Below are 19,340 nucleotides of genomic sequence, written 5' to 3' on the forward strand. Positions count from 1 at the left end.
CATTCTATATGAGCAAAAATGTCAACATTGCCTGTGCTATGGAACAGCTATACACTCATTTATCTCCCATAGCAGGTAATCAAGACAAAGCAGATGGAATGGAGATCACATGTAATGACAGTTTACAACAATTACATGTATGAGGAGGCAAAAATGCAACTTTTTCACAGATCTGTATACAGTGCAACAATAAATCACTGAATCCTGTAAATAGCTGGGCTTGTTCTTACTGACAGTTATGTAAATAAAGAAGCATCAAGCATAGCCCTGACAAACATTAATTTTGCTTTCATATCAGACAGAGTCTAACAGACAGTGCTTGAGAATATGCCTCTATGTTAGGCCAGCTTATTTCAATAGCTTATTCACTGGGGTAATATTGCCTCTGCTGGAGAAAACAAGTATTGGCCATAAGCCCTGCACATGTGTCAAAGCTACTTTGCAGATAATAAAGAAATGGCAGCCAGCCAACATCTCATATAAACAACTAATATAACACAAAAGTGTGGGGAAAGGTTGTGAGTCAATGTATTAAAGTTTCTGTTTTTTATGGCCACCACACTTATTAAACTGATAATCAAGTCCATTCTAGATGTTTCATAATATTTCTGATAGTATTTAGTACAGAAACACCAGACAGTTCAAGTAAAAGAAATCGGGGTTATTGTCATTTCCATGCTCATATTTTGTCTGGGTTAAGGATTAGTTTGCTTGATTAAGTTTCAATTCAACTTAATAAAACAAAAAAAAGTGCTTTGGCAATAATTCAAGTCTCTTATTTTCAACACACATACAGGGGAGTAGAAGCTGTTAATCATATGAAGCTGCACTGCTAAAAAAAAAAAAAAAACTGATTTAATTTTATACATCTTTACAATAGGATTGTATCTTGCAATCTTTACAGATTACATAAACTATTTCATTGACAGCAGACCTAAACATTGAGCTAAAAGATTAATGAATATTTTCTGTGTTCTGTTGCTTGGATGTTTTCCTAAAAAAGTTGGGTCTCATCAACTACTGCACTAAGACACTATTCAGATTTTACAAGTCCACTGTCCAGGGTCTTTGTTTGTCTTTGTATCACACGATACACATAGGAAAGGCCATCTCTTCTCAGGTCGGCATGAAAGGAAACACGCTGAGGGTGACAGAGAATGTATTCAGACTCATTGGTCTTTAGAGAACTTTTCGTGACAGAAACAACAAAAGCTCTCCAGGGACACCGGAGGGTTTCTTCTTGCTCTTCACTCGCTCATCCCCTCCCCCAGCCACCAGTTCCCCTTCTGTGGGAGCCTCAACTGGAACAAGGAAGCAATGTGTGAGAGATGCCCGCTGTTGCTGAGTCCTGCGGCCACCGGGGCACAGCGAGATGTGAGCACATTGAGAAGCAGATGTTAACTGGCATGTGGGAGGAGCAGGGGTCCCCAGGCATCATGGAAGACTGCATCTTACATACTTAAACTGAGTCTTGGAGGGCCTTGGGGCTAAATCTCCTGGGTCTCCAACTATTCTAAGAGGTCCTACAAGAGGACACAAATGATACAATATGGTTAATGGATATTCCCACAGTTATACGGATGAATATGACATTTTATATGTGTGAGATACCTGATCTGAGTCATCTAGGTACTGTGTTTTTCCTGTCTCCATGTAGTGTGTGTCGACATCGTCCACTCCCTGTATTCCATTAGCTTCAACGTGCTCCCTCATCACAGAGTACCGGTGCACCAGGAACCTGGGGAAGAAATTATTGAATATAGGAGGAAATGGAGGAGCAATATGGTATGTGTAGTGTGTTTATGCATGTACTGTATCTGACTTTGTGTGTACTAGGGATGTCATGATACCAGAAATTTGATAGCCGATACCACTACCTGTGATATTCCACTATTCTCAATACCTGATATGCTACCAAAGCCAAAACTGAAATCCCATTCAGCACACACTCCTTTATTTAAGTAAAGGTTTAGAAAACAAACGTTAGGTATTTCAAGTATTTAAACATGTCGGCTACATTAGAATAAGAGTGCTTATAGGTGAGTTACAAGTGCAACACTGTAACTATTTTCAGATCAGATGAACTGTATGAGACGTCCTGTTGTAACAGTTCATGTGATCGTATGATTGTTTAAAGTTCTGTAAGCACGACTGCAACGTAAAGTGTTTCAAGTGTATAATCGTGCAGGCTAAGGCTACATTAAAATATGAACACTGTGTTGCACAATGAGGAATCAAGTTGTGTTGATACTAAAATCAAAATTGTTGGCATTGACTTGGTATCAAAATGCTGACTTCTGTGACATCCTTAGTGCGCACAAATGGTTAACTGACCTTCCTCCGCAGACATATTTCTTAACCAGCCAAACGCCCGCAACAGCACTCATCAGTAGGATCGCCATGACAACCATCACTATGACAGCAGTGTGTGGTGAACTGTTTTCGGTCTGTTAGAGTGACAAAAAGAGAAAGAGAGAAGGATGAGAAATGTGATGAAAGAGAACATATCTCAGCATATCGCAGGGCTTTAATCAATGGGTTTTAAACATAACCGATTCCATTTGGTGTCTCAGTTATAAACACAAACACAACACAAAGTGACACCAATCAAAATAATGGAGGAAGACATACAGACTCAGCTTGCTTGGCCTCACCTCACGACAAAATCAGCTCTCACTGGCTACTGTCTCCATGCTTGGAATGAATCATTGATTTGCACAAGCCACAGGACTTTGAACGTGTCAAATTGTATACATAAAGCATGGATGACATTTTTATTGGGGCTCACATTAGTGCGAGTTAATCAGTGCGGTCAAGATTGAGTCGGCAAGCCCCTCACACAACCGCATAATCACTATCAACCATCAATCCAAACCAAGATGCCAATACTGGGACTTCCTCTCCAATATTTGGGATCAGAAAATATAGTGTAAACTGGACAGATAATCCTCTAATGTGAATTGGAAGATTTCTGGAAAATCCTAATTGGTTTTGGGGAAGACCTTTCTCAGTCTGTTTCTCAGAATGAGAGCAGAACTGACCAGAGACTTTGGATGGAGGGTGTTACTGGTGCACATCTTCTTCAGGTCAATCTCTTTCCTCTCGGGCTGGAAACCGCCCTCGCACTGGTCTCCTGGAATCTTCCGGTAGCTTTACAGCGCAAGGAGAGACAGAGACACATTTGAAAGGCAAGACAAAAGGGCGAGGGAGAGGACGAGACAGCTGGCAGAACAAAGACAGCTGCATGGCAAAGATGGAGGGAGGAAAGAGGAAATGAAAATGAGGAAGACAGCAGATAAAAACAGAAATCCTCACCCACTGGTCTGTAGTTCCTCTGTGGTCCCATTTAAGCAGAATTCAAGTGGACGGCCCTTCATCTCCTCCTGCTCCACACACTCTGAACTGTTCTCTGGCCGATAGTATCCAAAGTCACTGTGGGGAGAAAGCTGGATCAACTGCAAGCGACTGTACGCCAGCTGACTCTACGCCATGAAACTTAATGAACCTAACCTTTGCCAGAGCACAGAGAGGGATGAACATGAGATATTAGAGGAAGACACTGTCCCTTTTGTCCGTGTGTATATCTGAGTGTGTGTTTGGAGATGGATGTCTTACATGAGGGCCACATAGCATTACCATAAATTTGTTGACACAGATGTATATCGATGTTGTCATGTTGTAAGTCCAATGTTGGTTATTTTTAGATTTTAACTTCAGCTGAATGATTTCATGCTCGTCTACAGGTTGAGAAAATTCTATCAACACTTTAAAAACCCACTGGGTTAACACAAAAATGCATGGCTGTCCAGAACAATTCAAGATTGTTTTTCTTTGTTATTGAAAAGCTGGCCTTATGCAGATATGCACATTTGCAAATTTGATGACACGGGCCAAAACCAATGAAAAATGATGCCTGGTATCCCCAAACCAGTATCCCTCATGGCCACACCAGATACAGGATGGAAAAATGACTTTATCTGCTATTTGGACACTTCTCTCACCTGCAGAGAGTCCGAGGAGGAGATAAAAGGAACAAGAGCGTACCAGTGATAATCATCCAGTGTACAGGGGCAGGGAGACAGCTGCCTGGTGGCGGAGTAATCCCTCCCGTTCCAGCAGACAGAGTCTTTCCTCAGGCGTAAGAACCGCTCCTTATAACCCAGCACACAGCCGTCATTAGGATTACTGGGATCAACAGAGTGGGCCAGCCATTGGACATAGTCCTCCTCACCACCTGCACACACATACATGTAAAATGGTGTTTGCAAGCATCACAGAGTTAAATTTAATACCCTTTAAAGACAAATTTTAGCGAAATTCAACACTGACTTTTGGATAAATCATCCCACTCTTATTCAGTCAGATATTGTAGGTAAGTATAAATGTTTTACATATTTGTTCCAGGTGTGTATGTGGTAGAAACAAGTTGGATAGCAAGGTAAGTGACTAGGTAGTGAAATAAGTCCAACCAAAACCTTTTATACTTACTTTTCCATAACAATTAGGACAGGTAAGTTTTTTAGGTCAAGTATGACAGGTCATTTAAGGCCTAGTTGCAAAATTTAATACATTTTAAGGCTTTTACAAACCTGAAGACAGTAACGTACACACAAAAAGTCAACACAACACAAACACAATGAACTCTCTCCCACATACTCACAGTCTCTGTTGAGGAGCTTTCTGAAATCTATGGTGGTCACCACCCATTTGCTGAAGTCGTTCCTGTAGCCCCAGAGGCTGACGTTGAGGGAGCGAGAGCCGGGTTCGCTGTCCATACCACTGAAGTGAAGGGGATTGTTGGTAAAGTTATACACATGCCAGCACCGCCCCTCGTCTGTTGAAAACCTGTGGTGGTGGGAAATGATGAACAGACAGTGACCATCAATGTATATGAAGGTGTAGTTAATGAGTGCATGTTCAGTGAATCATTTATTGATTTAATTAACCTTTTCTTAAGCCAGGTTAGATAAAATCTCTTTTCCAAGAGCAACCTGGGCACAAACAATGAGGGTATAAAAGCAGCACAAAAAACAATATTTAAAGAGAATGGGTATAAAATAATCAATGAAAAAATCACTAAAGAGAACACAGACAATTTACAACTGAATATGATTCTAGTTCCTTCATCAGAACCTTTACCATTTACCTCACATTTTTGAGTTTCAAGTCACTTTGCAGTGAGTTCAAGGGGTAAAGAGCCGAGGACAAAAGGATACATGGATATAAATAAAAAGGCATGTGATAAATGTGAAATATATTAATATATCTCATAGTCCTCTTGACCCACATTGATAGAAGTAGGCACATAAACAAAACAATCAGTATGATTTAAACAAATAATTTGAATGATTAAATTAAAATTACTATTGGAGAATTGTTGAATTCAGAGAAAAATAATTTCTTCTACACAATAACTCTCAATAGCAATTTTGATATATTTCTATCAGAAGTTCATCAGTGAAGGTTTAAGGGGAAGTGATTGAGTTTGTATGTAGTCAGAATTTTCTCTCTCTCTCTCTCTCTCTCTCTCTCTCTATCTCTTTTTTGGTTAACAACAGAGATCAAACAGATTTCAAGACAAATAGCTTTCACCTTACTTTGTGATTTTGTTTGTTGAATACGCATTGTCCTTTTCTTTTTGGTTTGTTTCAGTTTGGTATGAATGTGTTTATAAAATGTTTGAATGATAAATAGGAGAGGGACCTGAGCAATCTGTGCTGTACTTTCATTGTTTAGAGTTTCCTTTCTCTGTTACTGGAAAAACTTGAAAAGATTCAGTGTGTGTGTGTGTGTGTGTGTGTGTGTGTGTGTGTGTGTGTGTCCGTATTTATGTGTAATAACTTTGGTGTTATTCCCAAACACAGGATTTGGGGTTAGTCTGAGATCCCCCTCCCTTTGCTCGCTTCCTGCTCACTTGATCTGGTTGACAGGTGAGGTGGTGTGCTCCACAGCCACCAGCAGGGCTCCAGAGTCCAGGACGGCGTACTGATGAGGGCCCCTGAGGGTCAGCAGCCACGAGTAGCCCCCATCATCAGAGACATACACATCAGGGGAGAGCACAGACTCTGCATCTCCAGCACTGCCTGCAGGGAGCGAGGGAGGGAGGTGGAGTAATGAGGTGTTTCACTCAGATGCACATCTCCACAATAAAACATGCCATGAGATCTTTGAGTTCCCACTCTGACATTTCTGTGACTTCCCATGACTTAAATGTTGAATTTCTATTTATCTATAAACATGACCTGTTCTTGATCTTGAACATTTTACACTCAGCTGGTGTTATTAGAGTTTCTTATTCTGTTTTATTCTGTTTGAACAAAAAATGACCATGCATTCAGCATCTTAATTTCAGAAGAGTGAACATTACATGAACATAATGGAAAATGAATATCAGGTTTGGTGAATAACCTATTTCTTATTACTGTTACTACATTTTTGTTGTTTTGTTTTTTTTTTGTTTTTTTTTACTTAAGGCTGACAAAGTTCCAGATTATTGCATAATATTCCCTGATATTCCATGACTTGTCCCAGATTCTGTGACTTTGCTTGACTGGAATAGACTTTTCAAAATTCCACAACTTAATCCCATGACCTATGGGAACCTTGAGTGTGTGTATGTGTGTGTGTGTGTGTGGGGGGTCACCATGAGCCAGGATGAGGCCCACAGCGCTGGCCTGGGAGAGAGGCAACATGGGAACATTCATCTTCATGCTGGTGCTGTAGGAGGCATGGATGTGAAGACTGCACTGTAAACACAGGACAACAGCACGCAATGACAATGTCACCCACTTCAGAGACATACACTTTGTCTAATGATGACGAATTACCAATTACAGGTGACCTTTCTGTGGAAAGCCTACGTGGATTTTTGTTGCATTTGATCCTGGTTATTGGCTGTATGTGTGTGTATGTGTGTGTGTGTGTGTGTGTGTGTGTGTGTGTGTGTGTGTGTGTGTGTGTGTGTGTGTGTGTGTGTGTGTGTGTGTGTGTGTGTGTGTGTGTGTGTGAGTGTCTCACTCTGTAAGGCCTGTTGGTCATAGTCTCAGAGTCACAGTGGCTGTTCTGCGGTCTGCGTAGCGTTTGCCATGTTGCTCCTTGGTCAAAGGTGATCACTGTCTTGACTGTGCCTTCTACAAAGGGGCAAGATGAAAGGTCAGTTACATTTACTACAGTATATTTATTATATTTAAAGACAGGATGTCTGGATGGATAGACTGCACGCTTTTGGTATTTTGGCTGAACTGTCCCTTAAAAGACATTAAAAGAGATTCAATAGCATGTAAAATTGAGCACAGTTGGGAGTGAGATTAGAATCAAATGCAGTTTATTTTGCAGTCTTCTGTGTTTACATGGATAGAATAGAAAATCCTAAAAAAAAAAAAAAAAAAATGTTGATAAAATGTTGACATGAGCAGACCTTTTCTGTTTTCTCACAGCTTGTGTGGTCTGCTGACCTACCCTGTGTGAGCACGCTGGTCATGTAGACCCCTCTGAGCGAGCTGATGGTCGTGAAGTCGCTGTCACTTCCTGTGGTCGTGTAGAGATGACGCTCCAGAGACTTGGAGAACACAGTTCCTCTGTTATCTGACACGTAGATGGTCCCAACCCCAGAGTCTGTTCCACAGCAGATAGGTGTGGAGGCAATGCATACCCAGGTTTAAATAGACAGATAGAAAGACACTTTATTGATCCCAGCAGTAATTTCAACACACAATATGATCAATACACTCAATACAAATTCATGAAACACACAGCATCTGTGGCCTGTAACAGCAGAAATAAAATTAGGCTGTAACAATGAGAGTTAAAAATTAAACGCCAGAAAGGTGAAAATTAACCTAATTAATCAGCCTGTGACAAAAAAGAAAAATCCTGCTACCATAAATCAGCCTGAACAGTAAACATTGGCCTGCACAATACAAATTAGCCTGCAACAATAATTGAGCCCTGAAAATTAGCATGTACAGTAATAAACAAACTATAAAAATATAAATAATCCTGGAGAAGTGTGGAGATAGCTTGATGCAGTAGACAGTGCAAAAAGAGCATGCAGTGATAGTAAATAAAGTGAATAAACTGTGAGCAAAGTGACTGATAGTAAACAGAGTGATGGAAGGTTATGGGAGTATTTATTTTGATTTTATAGGGGTGTATAACTACATTTTGATCAGCCCCTTTGAGGATGCTATACTGTGACACACTAAAATACTGCTTTAACAAGTGTGGATACTGGAGGACTCTGTGCCCGTGATAGTGTTTCTGTAACATGCATACATGCTGGTTAAGTAATTGTTGCACTGACAGGTTGGCACGGGGCATAACAGCTTGTGTCATGTGGCGCATTATCAATCTTCATTATCATCAGCAGCAATCACCAGGATAATCGCCATTATCATCATCATCATCATCATCATTACTATCACCATCACCATTGGTTCTAACCTCCAGGGTCGTCGACGTGCATGAATACCATGTCCTGATTGGCTGCCAGGATGGAGTAGAACTGTTCATGGTTCACTGTGGGAAGCTGAGCCATGTTCCATATATCACCTCCATCCACTGACACGTGGATCATACGCTCAGTGCCCTAAAACACACACACACACACACACACACACACACACACACACACACACATGCAAGCAAGCATACTGATTAGAAGAAAAACATTCAGCATAATATAACAAATAAATGAAGATGGAGTATTTTCATTAACAGCTTTACAAGTCAGAACAGAATGGGTAAGTGTGCATCAATAATTATTCACTCAATTATTAATTTACTCTTCTATTCACTTAGATCTGGAAAGTACAATTTGTAGGTCGGGGTATCTCTGTAGCCCCATAATACTTTATTTACAATGTTTTGTCACACATTTTACTTCTGTCAAAACATTGCTGCTCCTGCAATTTGGATACTGTATGTGGTCATATTGCAATTTTGATTATAATTTGATTCATTGTTCAGCCCTAATCCAGATGTGTGATATTCACATTACCAAATTTATAGGTATGGCCAACATGTGAGACAATATATACAGGTGTTCAATGTCAACTATTCATCCTATCAAATGTACAGATGGAGGTAACATAGATACAAAAATGTGTGCAGATGTGCAAAAGTGCTTTTTTAGCATATTGGCATGCATACAATGATGTATCCAGAAACACTGTACTCTCTTATACCTCAAATAGTTCATACACACACAGGCGGTTTTTGAGGAAGAAGCAAATTATCTGCATATGTATGTATTTTACACAGCACACGCAAATGTTGAAATGTATACGCGCACATATACACACGTATGCATTCTTATAGAGGAAAACATACACTCAGCCATTCAGACACAAACCGCAAACACACACATGAACACACCATGCCAGTCATTATGGAAGCAAAGACGAAGCGCCCTCCCAGTACAAAGGAGAAGACTCTTGTTGCTATGGTCTGGAAACTTCTCCCATAATCCCGCGTCCTCCACAACTCCAACACTCCTTTATCATCTGATGGAGAGAAGGTGGGGTTATTAGATGTATTAGAGGATTCTCACCAATATACTACTGTAAAGATGCATACTGTAGATGGGAAAGTATGTTGTATTCACTCACTACAGGATCCATTGGAGTTACTTGTAAAGTAGATACTGTTCTTAGGACCCCTGTGTGTGAGAGAGAGAAGCAGTGAAGGACTAAAACAGAGGAAAGGGAAAGATCTGATTGTACTGCTATACCCGTGCACACATATTGGGATGGTAGAAGAATTCAGACCTAAATCCAACGTTGGACTTTGTACAGATCACAGATTATGGCTGTGGTGTGTTCTAAGAGCTGCATGAGCTGTGTGAGCGAGGCCTGCGTGACCCCAGGCTCTCCTCCAAGCCCTCTGGCACTGCTAACTGCCAAAGGGGAGGGAGGCTTTAACATGGCTGAGATTTCGCCGGTTCAAGGAACGTGGGTTGAATAAGAATGCTGTTGCTGACTCATGATTCACTCTGACAGCAGCCTCGGCTTGCTCTCTCTGCTATCGATTTTGGTTGGGGTCGAAATGACAGCTGTGGTCACACAGACCTATCACAGCGTTCCCACAATGCAGCGCTAACAACCGCAGGCTGACACCGCAACCTCATGTGAACTCTGTTACTCAAATGAAACCAGAGTCAGCTGACTGGTCCAAACTGTTGTAATAAAGACAGCTGGAATAACAACAATAGACAGACAACACACACAAACACGCACACACACATTTTACCAAAAACAAAGAGACACATGTAGACTACGTGAAAGCAGACACCTAGAAATATTTCACACCTCGTCAGAGATGAGACTACTGAAAATCTTTTATGTCCCACCATAAAATATTTTTTCACTCCAAAACAAATCATACACATATAAAAACCTGGCAAGTGTAAAGTAAAAGTAACAGTGTGTGATGGTCATCCTTTACAATATTTGGTAGTGACAGACACCCACAACGGCCTGTGTGTATTGGCAAACTAAACAAGCAATGGACTTATTGTGTTAGTTATTTTAGGACAATTCTCACCATCTAACCAGACACACACTGTCATGGATCTTCCTCCAGGTGGCGCCAAAGTCCTCAGAAAGCCAAAGGTCCAGCTGGAGAAGATGCCAAGAGGGAAAAAGCTTTGAGCATTGAATTGTGCATACTTAAGGGTGTAATGGTATGAAATATATATATATAAAAAAAAATAGATAAGGTGAAGAGGATGTAGGTTAGGCTAAAGAAGCAGCGGCAGAAGAGGGCTGGACAGAGTTTGAATTTAGGGAATGGTGCACTTGCATAGTGATAAAACAGAGGCAAAGTCATATAAATGCAACAATGTAAAAACTACAAGAGAATCGAGTGAGAGAAAAATCCAAGAGGTTCACAAAACATTTCACCTAAAAACAAGCCAAATAAATGAATAATGCATTAAAATAGGGAGGATTAGGAGTTTGGTTTGGTGTACAGTGTGAAGACTGGTACCATGACACTGAGAGTCATCAGCACGTTGCAGTCTCCGGGGTTGTAGAGCATCTGAATGAGGGGCTCAAAGGGCAGATCGGTTGGGACGAAGCTCACACCAAAGTCCTGTGAGCGAAACAGACGGAAACCCCCAATTTCTGACAGATCACAGGTCAGGATCACCTGAAAGCCGACACAGAGAGAAGCAATAAGGGAAACATCCCACTAATCCTCGAACAACAGCAGTGGGGAGCTCTGTGAAATAACACTGTGTACCCTCAAACACAGCCTCAACCACAAATAAAAACAATGCACACTCATGGTCAGCTATGCACAGGATATGAAACAATAACAACAACAACAACAATAATAATAATAATATTTATTTAAATGGAATGTTGCACATTATGAGCATATATCTATTCTATATACACATATTCTATAGATATTTTTCAGACATATTTCATTATGCATATTGTCTATGCAAAGGTGAAAAGTCTATAGATATTATATATATATATATATATATATATATATATATATATATATTAGTGGTATATAGTAGTAGTAGTAGTAGTAGTAGTAATTAGTGGTGTATATATTTTTTTACTCTTATAGAGTAAGCAAAGGTTGTGATTGATGTGGTTGTTAAAGATTGTGTTTATTTTTCTAAAGATATATATTTCTAGGTATATTTAGGATATACAGGATAGGCATATTTTGTGTAGTCTACTATTGTTCCTGTGCAGTGTATAGAATAAGATTTTCCCAATTTGGGATCAATAAAGTACATACATTGATCTATCTGTGTTTTAAAGCCACAGATCCGAAGCACTTAGCATTGATACACACATTCTGATCCTTTTTTTTCTGCTTGGCTACGTGTTCCCCACGGTGCTGACCTTTCCGGAGTGGTCGGGGCTGATGGCGATGCCAAACTCAGTCTGGACGAAGGTGTGGTTTATCAGGTGAGTCACATCTTGGAACGTTTTCCCATAGTCTTCACTGACAGAGAGACAAGGCTGCAGTTAGATCCTCAGAAAAACAGATTAGCTGCTCAGGATTATAATGAATCATCTTAGGTGTCATTGTTCTCAGATTTCATTGGCATTGATTGTATACTAAATGTAATTCTGTTGAACTGCACTTTAAATATCAATCCGACACAACAAAACTGCGTGCTGGCCTTATAGTTGCTAAAAAGATGAAAAGATTTTAGAACTGAGACGGAAACCAACATGTACCCTTAAGCTAGACCAGTGGATATCTTTATTTTAAAGTGAACTTATTTTAGAATCATCTAAAAAAAAAAAAAAAAAAAAGCGCAAAATTGCAAACAATAGACGCTTTTGAAGAAGCAGCCAAATGTGTATGTCATCTCAGTGGAATGTAAATTATACCACAACATGTTTTTATGCATTTGCTAGAGGTGTATGTATGTGACTGGTATATCTGCCCCTGTTTATTCTTGTGAACTGCTGTATGTTTGTATGATTGCATGCATGTAAATGTTCATGTATATGGGTATATATATATATATATGTCTTCTGTTCTTTTTCTCTAATTTAATTTTTATCTATTTTACTGTACAGTGTTCTCTCATACATAGTTTCTATAAAGACAAATCAACCGTATTTATTTTTGTTATATATTTTGCTCTATGGATAGTTGCATGCATGTGTATCTGGATTTGAAACTTTAAGAGAGGGAGTGAGGAAGTGGGCCAGTGGAGGATAAGATTTATACAGCAGGGTGGCGGCAAAAAAATGCAATTCCTGACATTTTTTTCCTAAGTCATTTTATTTATTTTGTTGTTTATTATTTTACATATATGACTTTTTTCTCTTTACGGTTATATTTCTTGCTTGTTTGCTGCTATATCCACACAATTGAATGTTTACCTCCACTCCCATCAAACAGTCCAGTAACAATTTGGTCATAAGAAAAAAAAACATTACATTGCATAATTTATAATCAGTGCATTCCCATTCAACGTACTATCTTTCTCACCTTCTGTAGAGGTTAGACTGGCCAACCTGCACCATGAACATTGGCACCTGAAATGTTGTCAAAACCAGCAGCACCTGAGGAGAGAGATCGGGTATCACAACATCATCCTTCTCTTTCTCTTTCTTAACCCTTTTGCTCTCTTTCTTTGTTTCTATTAACAGTCGTCTTATGTGTAGACATACATAAACACACTCACCCCAGCTCCATCTCCAACCCAGGCCACTGACAGTGAACCCATTTTTCTCACATTGAAGGTGAACTGTCGGGGTGAGAAAACAGGAGAAAGAGGTGAAACTCTTGAGAGAACAATCAGAGTATCATTGCAGCAGAGTTTATTAGTGGGTTGAGTTATTTGTGGGTTTCTTGTGATATTGGCTTGTTTTTATGTGAAGCAGAATAACGGGATCCATGACACAACTTCAGCGATTGAATAACAATTGTATAAGTTACAGTCAACACACATACACACACACACACACACACACACACACACGCAAACACACACTCCTCTATGCAATCATGCACACCAAACCCAAGAGGACAGAATGAATTGTCCTAACTGTCCAAAGTAACTCGGCCATTTGGATGCACTCTGTGTGTGTGACCTACATTCCTGCCTGGCTGACAAAGCTGGGGCCAGAGAACAAGACAATTACTGTGACGTCCCGAGAACAGGAAAAAAAACACACACACACACACACACACACACAAGCACACACAAAAGGCTGCTGTGTACATATCTATATATATATATATATATATATATATATATATATATATATATGAAGTTCACACATACAGTACTATTAGATTAAATATAAAGTAACGAGCAGAAAGAGTTCACATCTAAATGTTTACATCACAGTAAGTGCTTGCAAATAACATTCCAGTCCATTTATCAAGAGTGACTTCCAATAAGTGTTTGGTCATTTGAACAATGTATCAGACCACAACCCACACTGTTTTGAGTGCACTGGAGAGAGAGGAAGGCCCTGTGTCTCTTACTGGCGTGGCTGAGATGTTTACAAGGTGAGCCCAGCCCTGGAGAGTCTGTGTACAGCGCTATAAAGCCGCAGGAGTCAGCCAGGTCTGCCCACTGGAAACTACTACTAAATATGTCCAGTGGAAACTGGTCCCGCTCCGTCCAAGTGTGTGAACACAAATTTCCATCTCTCCTCCACAAGAATGTCTTCATCACACCCTCTCTGCATCCATCTGTTTCTTCCAACCTTCATCATCTGCCTGTCTGTCAACTTTTCTAAAATTCCTGGGCAATCATGTATCGAATCTGTTACTCAATTATAAATAAATAAATAAACAAACAAATAAATAAATAAATAATTGCTGGCGTCATTTAGGCTTGAGCATGTGGGTTGAATCCAAGTGGTCACACTTGTGGGTTAAATAAGGCTTTTATCTGGGACGTACTAAGTAACAAGTATGAATGCACAAAAAGTAGAATGTGCTTATATCAGAAATGCGCAAAGTCTTGATGCAAATGCAGACAAACAGGAAGAGAGAACAGGAAAAATAATACAGACATGGAGAAAAAAACACAAAAACAAACAAACTAATCCACACAAGGAAAAACAGCCATTTTCAGGCCAAGTGTGAACACACAGCAACATGAACATCTACTATTCAATCTTGAAAAAAAAAAAAACGGATCTCAAAAATCAGGTCAAAGTGTCGACTGTAACCGAAGTCAGTGTCGCTGCAGGTCAACATGTCTCATGTTGTGTCTTGTATTAGGACCAGGAGTCGAAGGCCTGAGCAAAAGTTTCTGGCGTTTGCTTGCACACCTGTGTTAAATTTAATCAGAGGGCTGTTTTCCACATCTGTTCCTGTGAAGCCCTGGCAGAGCAAATGCTGACTTGACCAGCCAGCTGATTGGGCTGTTCACTGGGATGAAAAACAAAGAATCAAAGAATCAACAGTTGGCGTGCAGAACAGGTCAGCCAGTACTCAAGGAATGGCTGAGAGGATAAAAGATAAGGAAAACAGAGGGGTTTTTTTCTCAGTCAAAATTCTTGCTCTGTCCAAATTTAGGAAAGTAAAACATTATACTGCAGGATGGGTTGATGGAAAAGAGATGAATTGAGACTGTGAAGGTCACTCTCTCTTGCTGTGCAGTAGGCAACAGAGAAGGATATTATGAGACAGTGAGGGGTCGTGTCACAAACCATACGTGACCTCTGGCTCTATCATGTTTCGATGTCGAGGCTCCATCTGCTTGTGCAGCTCACCTCACAAAACTTTGGCACTTAGCGTTGTGTCGGTGCATCCAACTTTCATAGCGAACAACACCCGATATGACCAACGCTCATGCTGCACATGTGAGCATCACACACACACACATCCTTCGACATGGGAGTGTATAACACACAAATACTGCAGGTACGTGCACACTGCTGGTACAAGCATATTAGCTGGAGCTCTGTGAAGTAGTCTCTCAGAGGTCAGAGATGAACACAATGAGCTCCTTATTCCACGGTGCGCTTGGTATTAACCTTTCTGCTTCAGCAATGTTTGCACACATAAAACATCAGAGGAGGAGGTCAAACGCCCAGCCTCTGATCCAACAGATGAAGCCATGGCCATGTAGATCAGTCTCCTGAGACTGGGGTGGTACTAGGCACAAACTTAAGCTGGGGTTTATCATGATCCACTGGGTTGTTATTGTACAAGAAAGAGGGATGAGTTTAGGGGTTGTAGAAGAGGGAATCTGCCCAGAATGAAAACCTGTCTCGAGAGAATAAAGTAATCTGAAGGGCGGTATAAGAGTGTACGGGATTCAGTGAAATTCAAATTTACATGTCTGACCTTGTTCCTACAACTTGTGCCTAAAGATGAGGAATATCAATTACAACTGTTTACTTCTCCCTGTCTGCTTTTCCTCTGTTGCCTTGCTCACTGGATGTCTCTCCACCTAGCTATAACCCATACATTCCATAACTCTCTCTCTCTCTCTCTCTGTCTCTCTCTCTCTGCTTGTTTCCCCTGTCTGTCTGTCTTTACGTCTCTCCACTCCACGCACAAACACCATGTGGAACATCACTCTGCTGCTTTTCTTGGTGCTCGACAGTGGGCTGTAAACCAACTAAGCTTCATCCTGTGAAGAGAACATGCTTTTTGGCCAGAGGGGTTGGAGGAAGCAATGGAGTGGGGAGAGAAAACAGCAAGCAACTTTGTACACTAGACAGAGTCAGCTAAATGAGCCACACACAAACACACAAGTTGTTTTTAAAGGCAGCGCCTGGGCATTCTGACAAAAGGCATGCTGTTTCGTACATTTAAAACTAAAATACCATACCAGAGGTGCAGGAGTGAAGTATGAGTATGAGAGGATGGTAATAATGTAAGTATGATACTAGTTATTCACTTAATGTAGTAATGGCAACAATAATTACTGATTATTGAAGCTTTTCTGCTTGAGGCATCAAGATTTCTATGGCCTGCCAACACAGCAAATAAAAAATGGGGATTCAGTGTGTACTATGGGATGGTGGTCTAGTTGCCCACAGTGCCTTGCCTGAGCCAGTCCTGCTCTGATAACAGACTGGAACTCAGAGCAAGTCCAGACTGGCAGTCAGATCAAGTTCAGGGGAAAGACGTGGGGAATGTTTATGAGGGAGAACGGCCCAACAGAGACGGGAGGAGCTGGAGCCTCTTACTGAAAGCACGGAGAATCATTTCCATGGTCAAAAGCGACTCCAGGTGTCGCAGCCACACCAAATGATGTAACATCCACTTCTTCCATGCTCGTTCGCGCATACGCCCTCACACACACACACACACACACACACTCATACAACAGAAAGATTGTCCTGAGGAGCTTCGGTCCATGATGTTATTCTTGAACATTCCTCTGGCTGGAGTTCTAAATAGTAGCCCAACATGAAATGTCGAGGCTGTTCTAGCTGTGCTTCCTCTCAAAACAGGTCCAGTACTGACAGAAGGAATAACAAAGTGCTGCTGGGTCTCTAATGGGGAAAGGGTTGAGGTGAGAGGGTTTCAACTTAAGTGTTTGGGTGGCATAAATGGGTGACAGACTATGGGTAAGGATGCTGTGTTTCCGGAAAATATGTCCAGCAATGGAAGGGAAAAACAAAGTTGCATAATGAAAGGCTAGATTCCAGGTTGGTGATGGCCTGCGGCCTCCAAGTCAGTCACGACGTGCGACCAATCAGAGGCACGTTAGACCATGTGAACAGTTCACCTTGGACCTGTTAGAGTTATTACTTTGTGAAAGTATAGAAAATGTCTTTAACATGTGCATAACACATCACATCACTACACACAAAGTCGATCCTGTAGGTGGATCTTTGTCAGTGGAAAATCCATAGTAGACAATCATGAAAACCTGTCATTAGATACGCCAAATAACATAGCATCGGGGAATAGGAGGGGACAGGGATGTTTGTTGCCCAACCCTTCTTTCAGTCTCAAGGGGAAGATAATGTTGAGAGACAATCCAATGTACCCCTCCTTTCAGGAGTGTTTTTTTTTTTTTTTTTTTGCAATCATCTCGGTGGAATGTCCACTTTTTGTATACTTGACACTGAGCCCTGCCTTTTTTTGAAAGTAGTCCTTATGTTACTTGATCAGGAGAACAGAGGAAAACAAAGAAATGCTGAGTATCTTTCTGATACAACTTAATCTCTTGAACCCCTCAGCCTCTCTCTCTGGGTATGGTACCCAGAAACAGAAATGGATCTGAGCTGGAGTGACGACCCACATAAAATCAAATCATTGAGTCACCAACAAAATAGGGAGCAATTAATTTCACTGCTATTTTATTTATGTTTACTTAAGTTAGCACGATGGAATAATATTGACTTTTTTAAATCACTAATTTCACTGCACCCTCTGCACCTACACTAGTCTATACAGGCAGACAGTTGTATAAGTCTATCCAAAATCATGTAACAGGACAAAAAAAAAAATCTCTCAGATGAGGTTTCCACTGGAGACAATCTTATTACATGGTGGTCTGTACGTGGTCTAGCTTGGATCTATTTGGATGTCTTTGTCATGAGAAATGTTGCGAAGTGGGAACCTCTGTCTCACTGTATAGAATCTGGGGATTATCACCACAACTATGTGCTGTGTGACCACACACAGAGAAGTCTGAGTCTACTTTAACTGTGCAGTTTATATTCAAGCCCAATGATATTGGCTGTCATGCTCAAAAATGTTAAATCAAATAATTGCCTGGCTGCAGATTTAAAGACACCGTGACAAGACACTTACAGTATGGGTGTTGTTTTTGAGGGTGGACTCGATTTCCAGCAGAGATGTACATGTTTGCTCATTAAGCTCTGCGCTGCGTTTAGAGAGGTCCGACTGCTCCCAGCCATGTCGCTCCCCAACACCGCCAACCTCCCTCGGTTTTAGGCTCCTCAGAAATGACCCGGGTCCCCCGCCGGCCAAGTTTTCTCTCTCATTAAAATCCGTACCCAGCACTGGGTAAAACAACCCGAGCGCAAAAACAAAGTACATACAGAGCATGGTTACAAGGCTGCTCAACTATGGACTCGACATCCACGAGAAAGTCAACTGTCCCAACATTTCGCTCCACATGCCCCCCTCATCATCACATGCATCTTCGAATAACGGCCCATCCACCATGGCAGAGGATTGGTCGAGACTAGAATAACCTGCAATGCCATTGGACTTCAGCAGTCTTTCTCCACGGAGTTGTCTGCAAAAGGTGCGTCTACTTGTGGTGTTAAACTGCCCCCTGGTGGAAAAGACGCAGACTGACCGACACGTCCCCTGTAAGAACTTTATTCCAAGTTTCTTGGCAACTCCAAGACATAGCACAGCCTCACAATTTAGTGAGAAATGCGTTATCAAATATGATTGTGCACTGTAGAAGATTTCATAGTATGGGATTCATTATGTCTTCACTTGTAGTAAGTTCTTTGGTATTTTCTTTTATCACAGACATGTGTATTGAAAGATGTTGAAAGATATTGAAAGATGTCCGTCTTCATCAGAAGGTCACCTTCTGATGAAGACGGAAGCTTACCGTCGAAACATGGCAAGGTATGAAAAATAACATCTTTCAATACATGTCTATGATAAAAGAAAACACCAAAGAACTTGTAGAAGAGCTCGTTTACTGCCACTATGGACTACATCAGCAGTGTAAAAAAGGGTGGATTTTATATCAGTTCTTAAAAAGTATCTGCAGAACCTTTTGTCTAACTGGTGGTCTTGCATTGTCAACCTACATACCTGTAATTTATGGCCATCTGCAGTTCCTTTGGGTAGCATGTGTCCGTCTGTAATGTGACATTACCACTGTGGTGGGATGTGTTAGCTACATATGAACAAACTTGTACTTAATAAGACTGCTC

At 40.8% G+C, this 19,340-nt stretch overlaps 1 protein-coding gene across 1 annotated transcript; it reads right to left on the minus strand.

Annotated features, from left to right (window-relative positions):
- Positions 1 to 105: 105 nt before the first annotated feature.
- LOC115359920 (sortilin-like) lies at positions 106 to 18,581 on the minus strand. The gene is made up of 20 exons (XM_030052614.1): positions 18,229 to 18,581; positions 13,172 to 13,234; positions 12,976 to 13,049; positions 11,868 to 11,970; positions 10,987 to 11,148; positions 10,543 to 10,616; positions 9,609 to 9,658; positions 9,376 to 9,503; positions 8,443 to 8,587; positions 7,459 to 7,614; positions 7,018 to 7,130; positions 6,644 to 6,746; positions 5,915 to 6,083; positions 4,661 to 4,845; positions 4,045 to 4,234; positions 3,316 to 3,432; positions 3,042 to 3,150; positions 2,335 to 2,447; positions 1,612 to 1,738; positions 106 to 1,523 (listed from the first exon to the last, which is right to left on the minus strand). Exons 1-20 carry the CDS (start codon positions 18,484 to 18,486, stop codon positions 1,509 to 1,511), a joined length of 2,454 nt encoding a protein of 817 aa, XP_029908474.1. The 5' UTR covers positions 18,487 to 18,581; the 3' UTR covers positions 106 to 1,508.
- Positions 18,582 to 19,340: the final 759 nt, after the last annotated feature.

This window comes from Myripristis murdjan, chromosome 5 (genome assembly GCF_902150065.1).
Source record: "Myripristis murdjan chromosome 5, fMyrMur1.1, whole genome shotgun sequence".
In the NCBI taxonomy this organism is placed as follows: domain Eukaryota; kingdom Metazoa; phylum Chordata; class Actinopteri; order Holocentriformes; family Holocentridae; genus Myripristis; species Myripristis murdjan.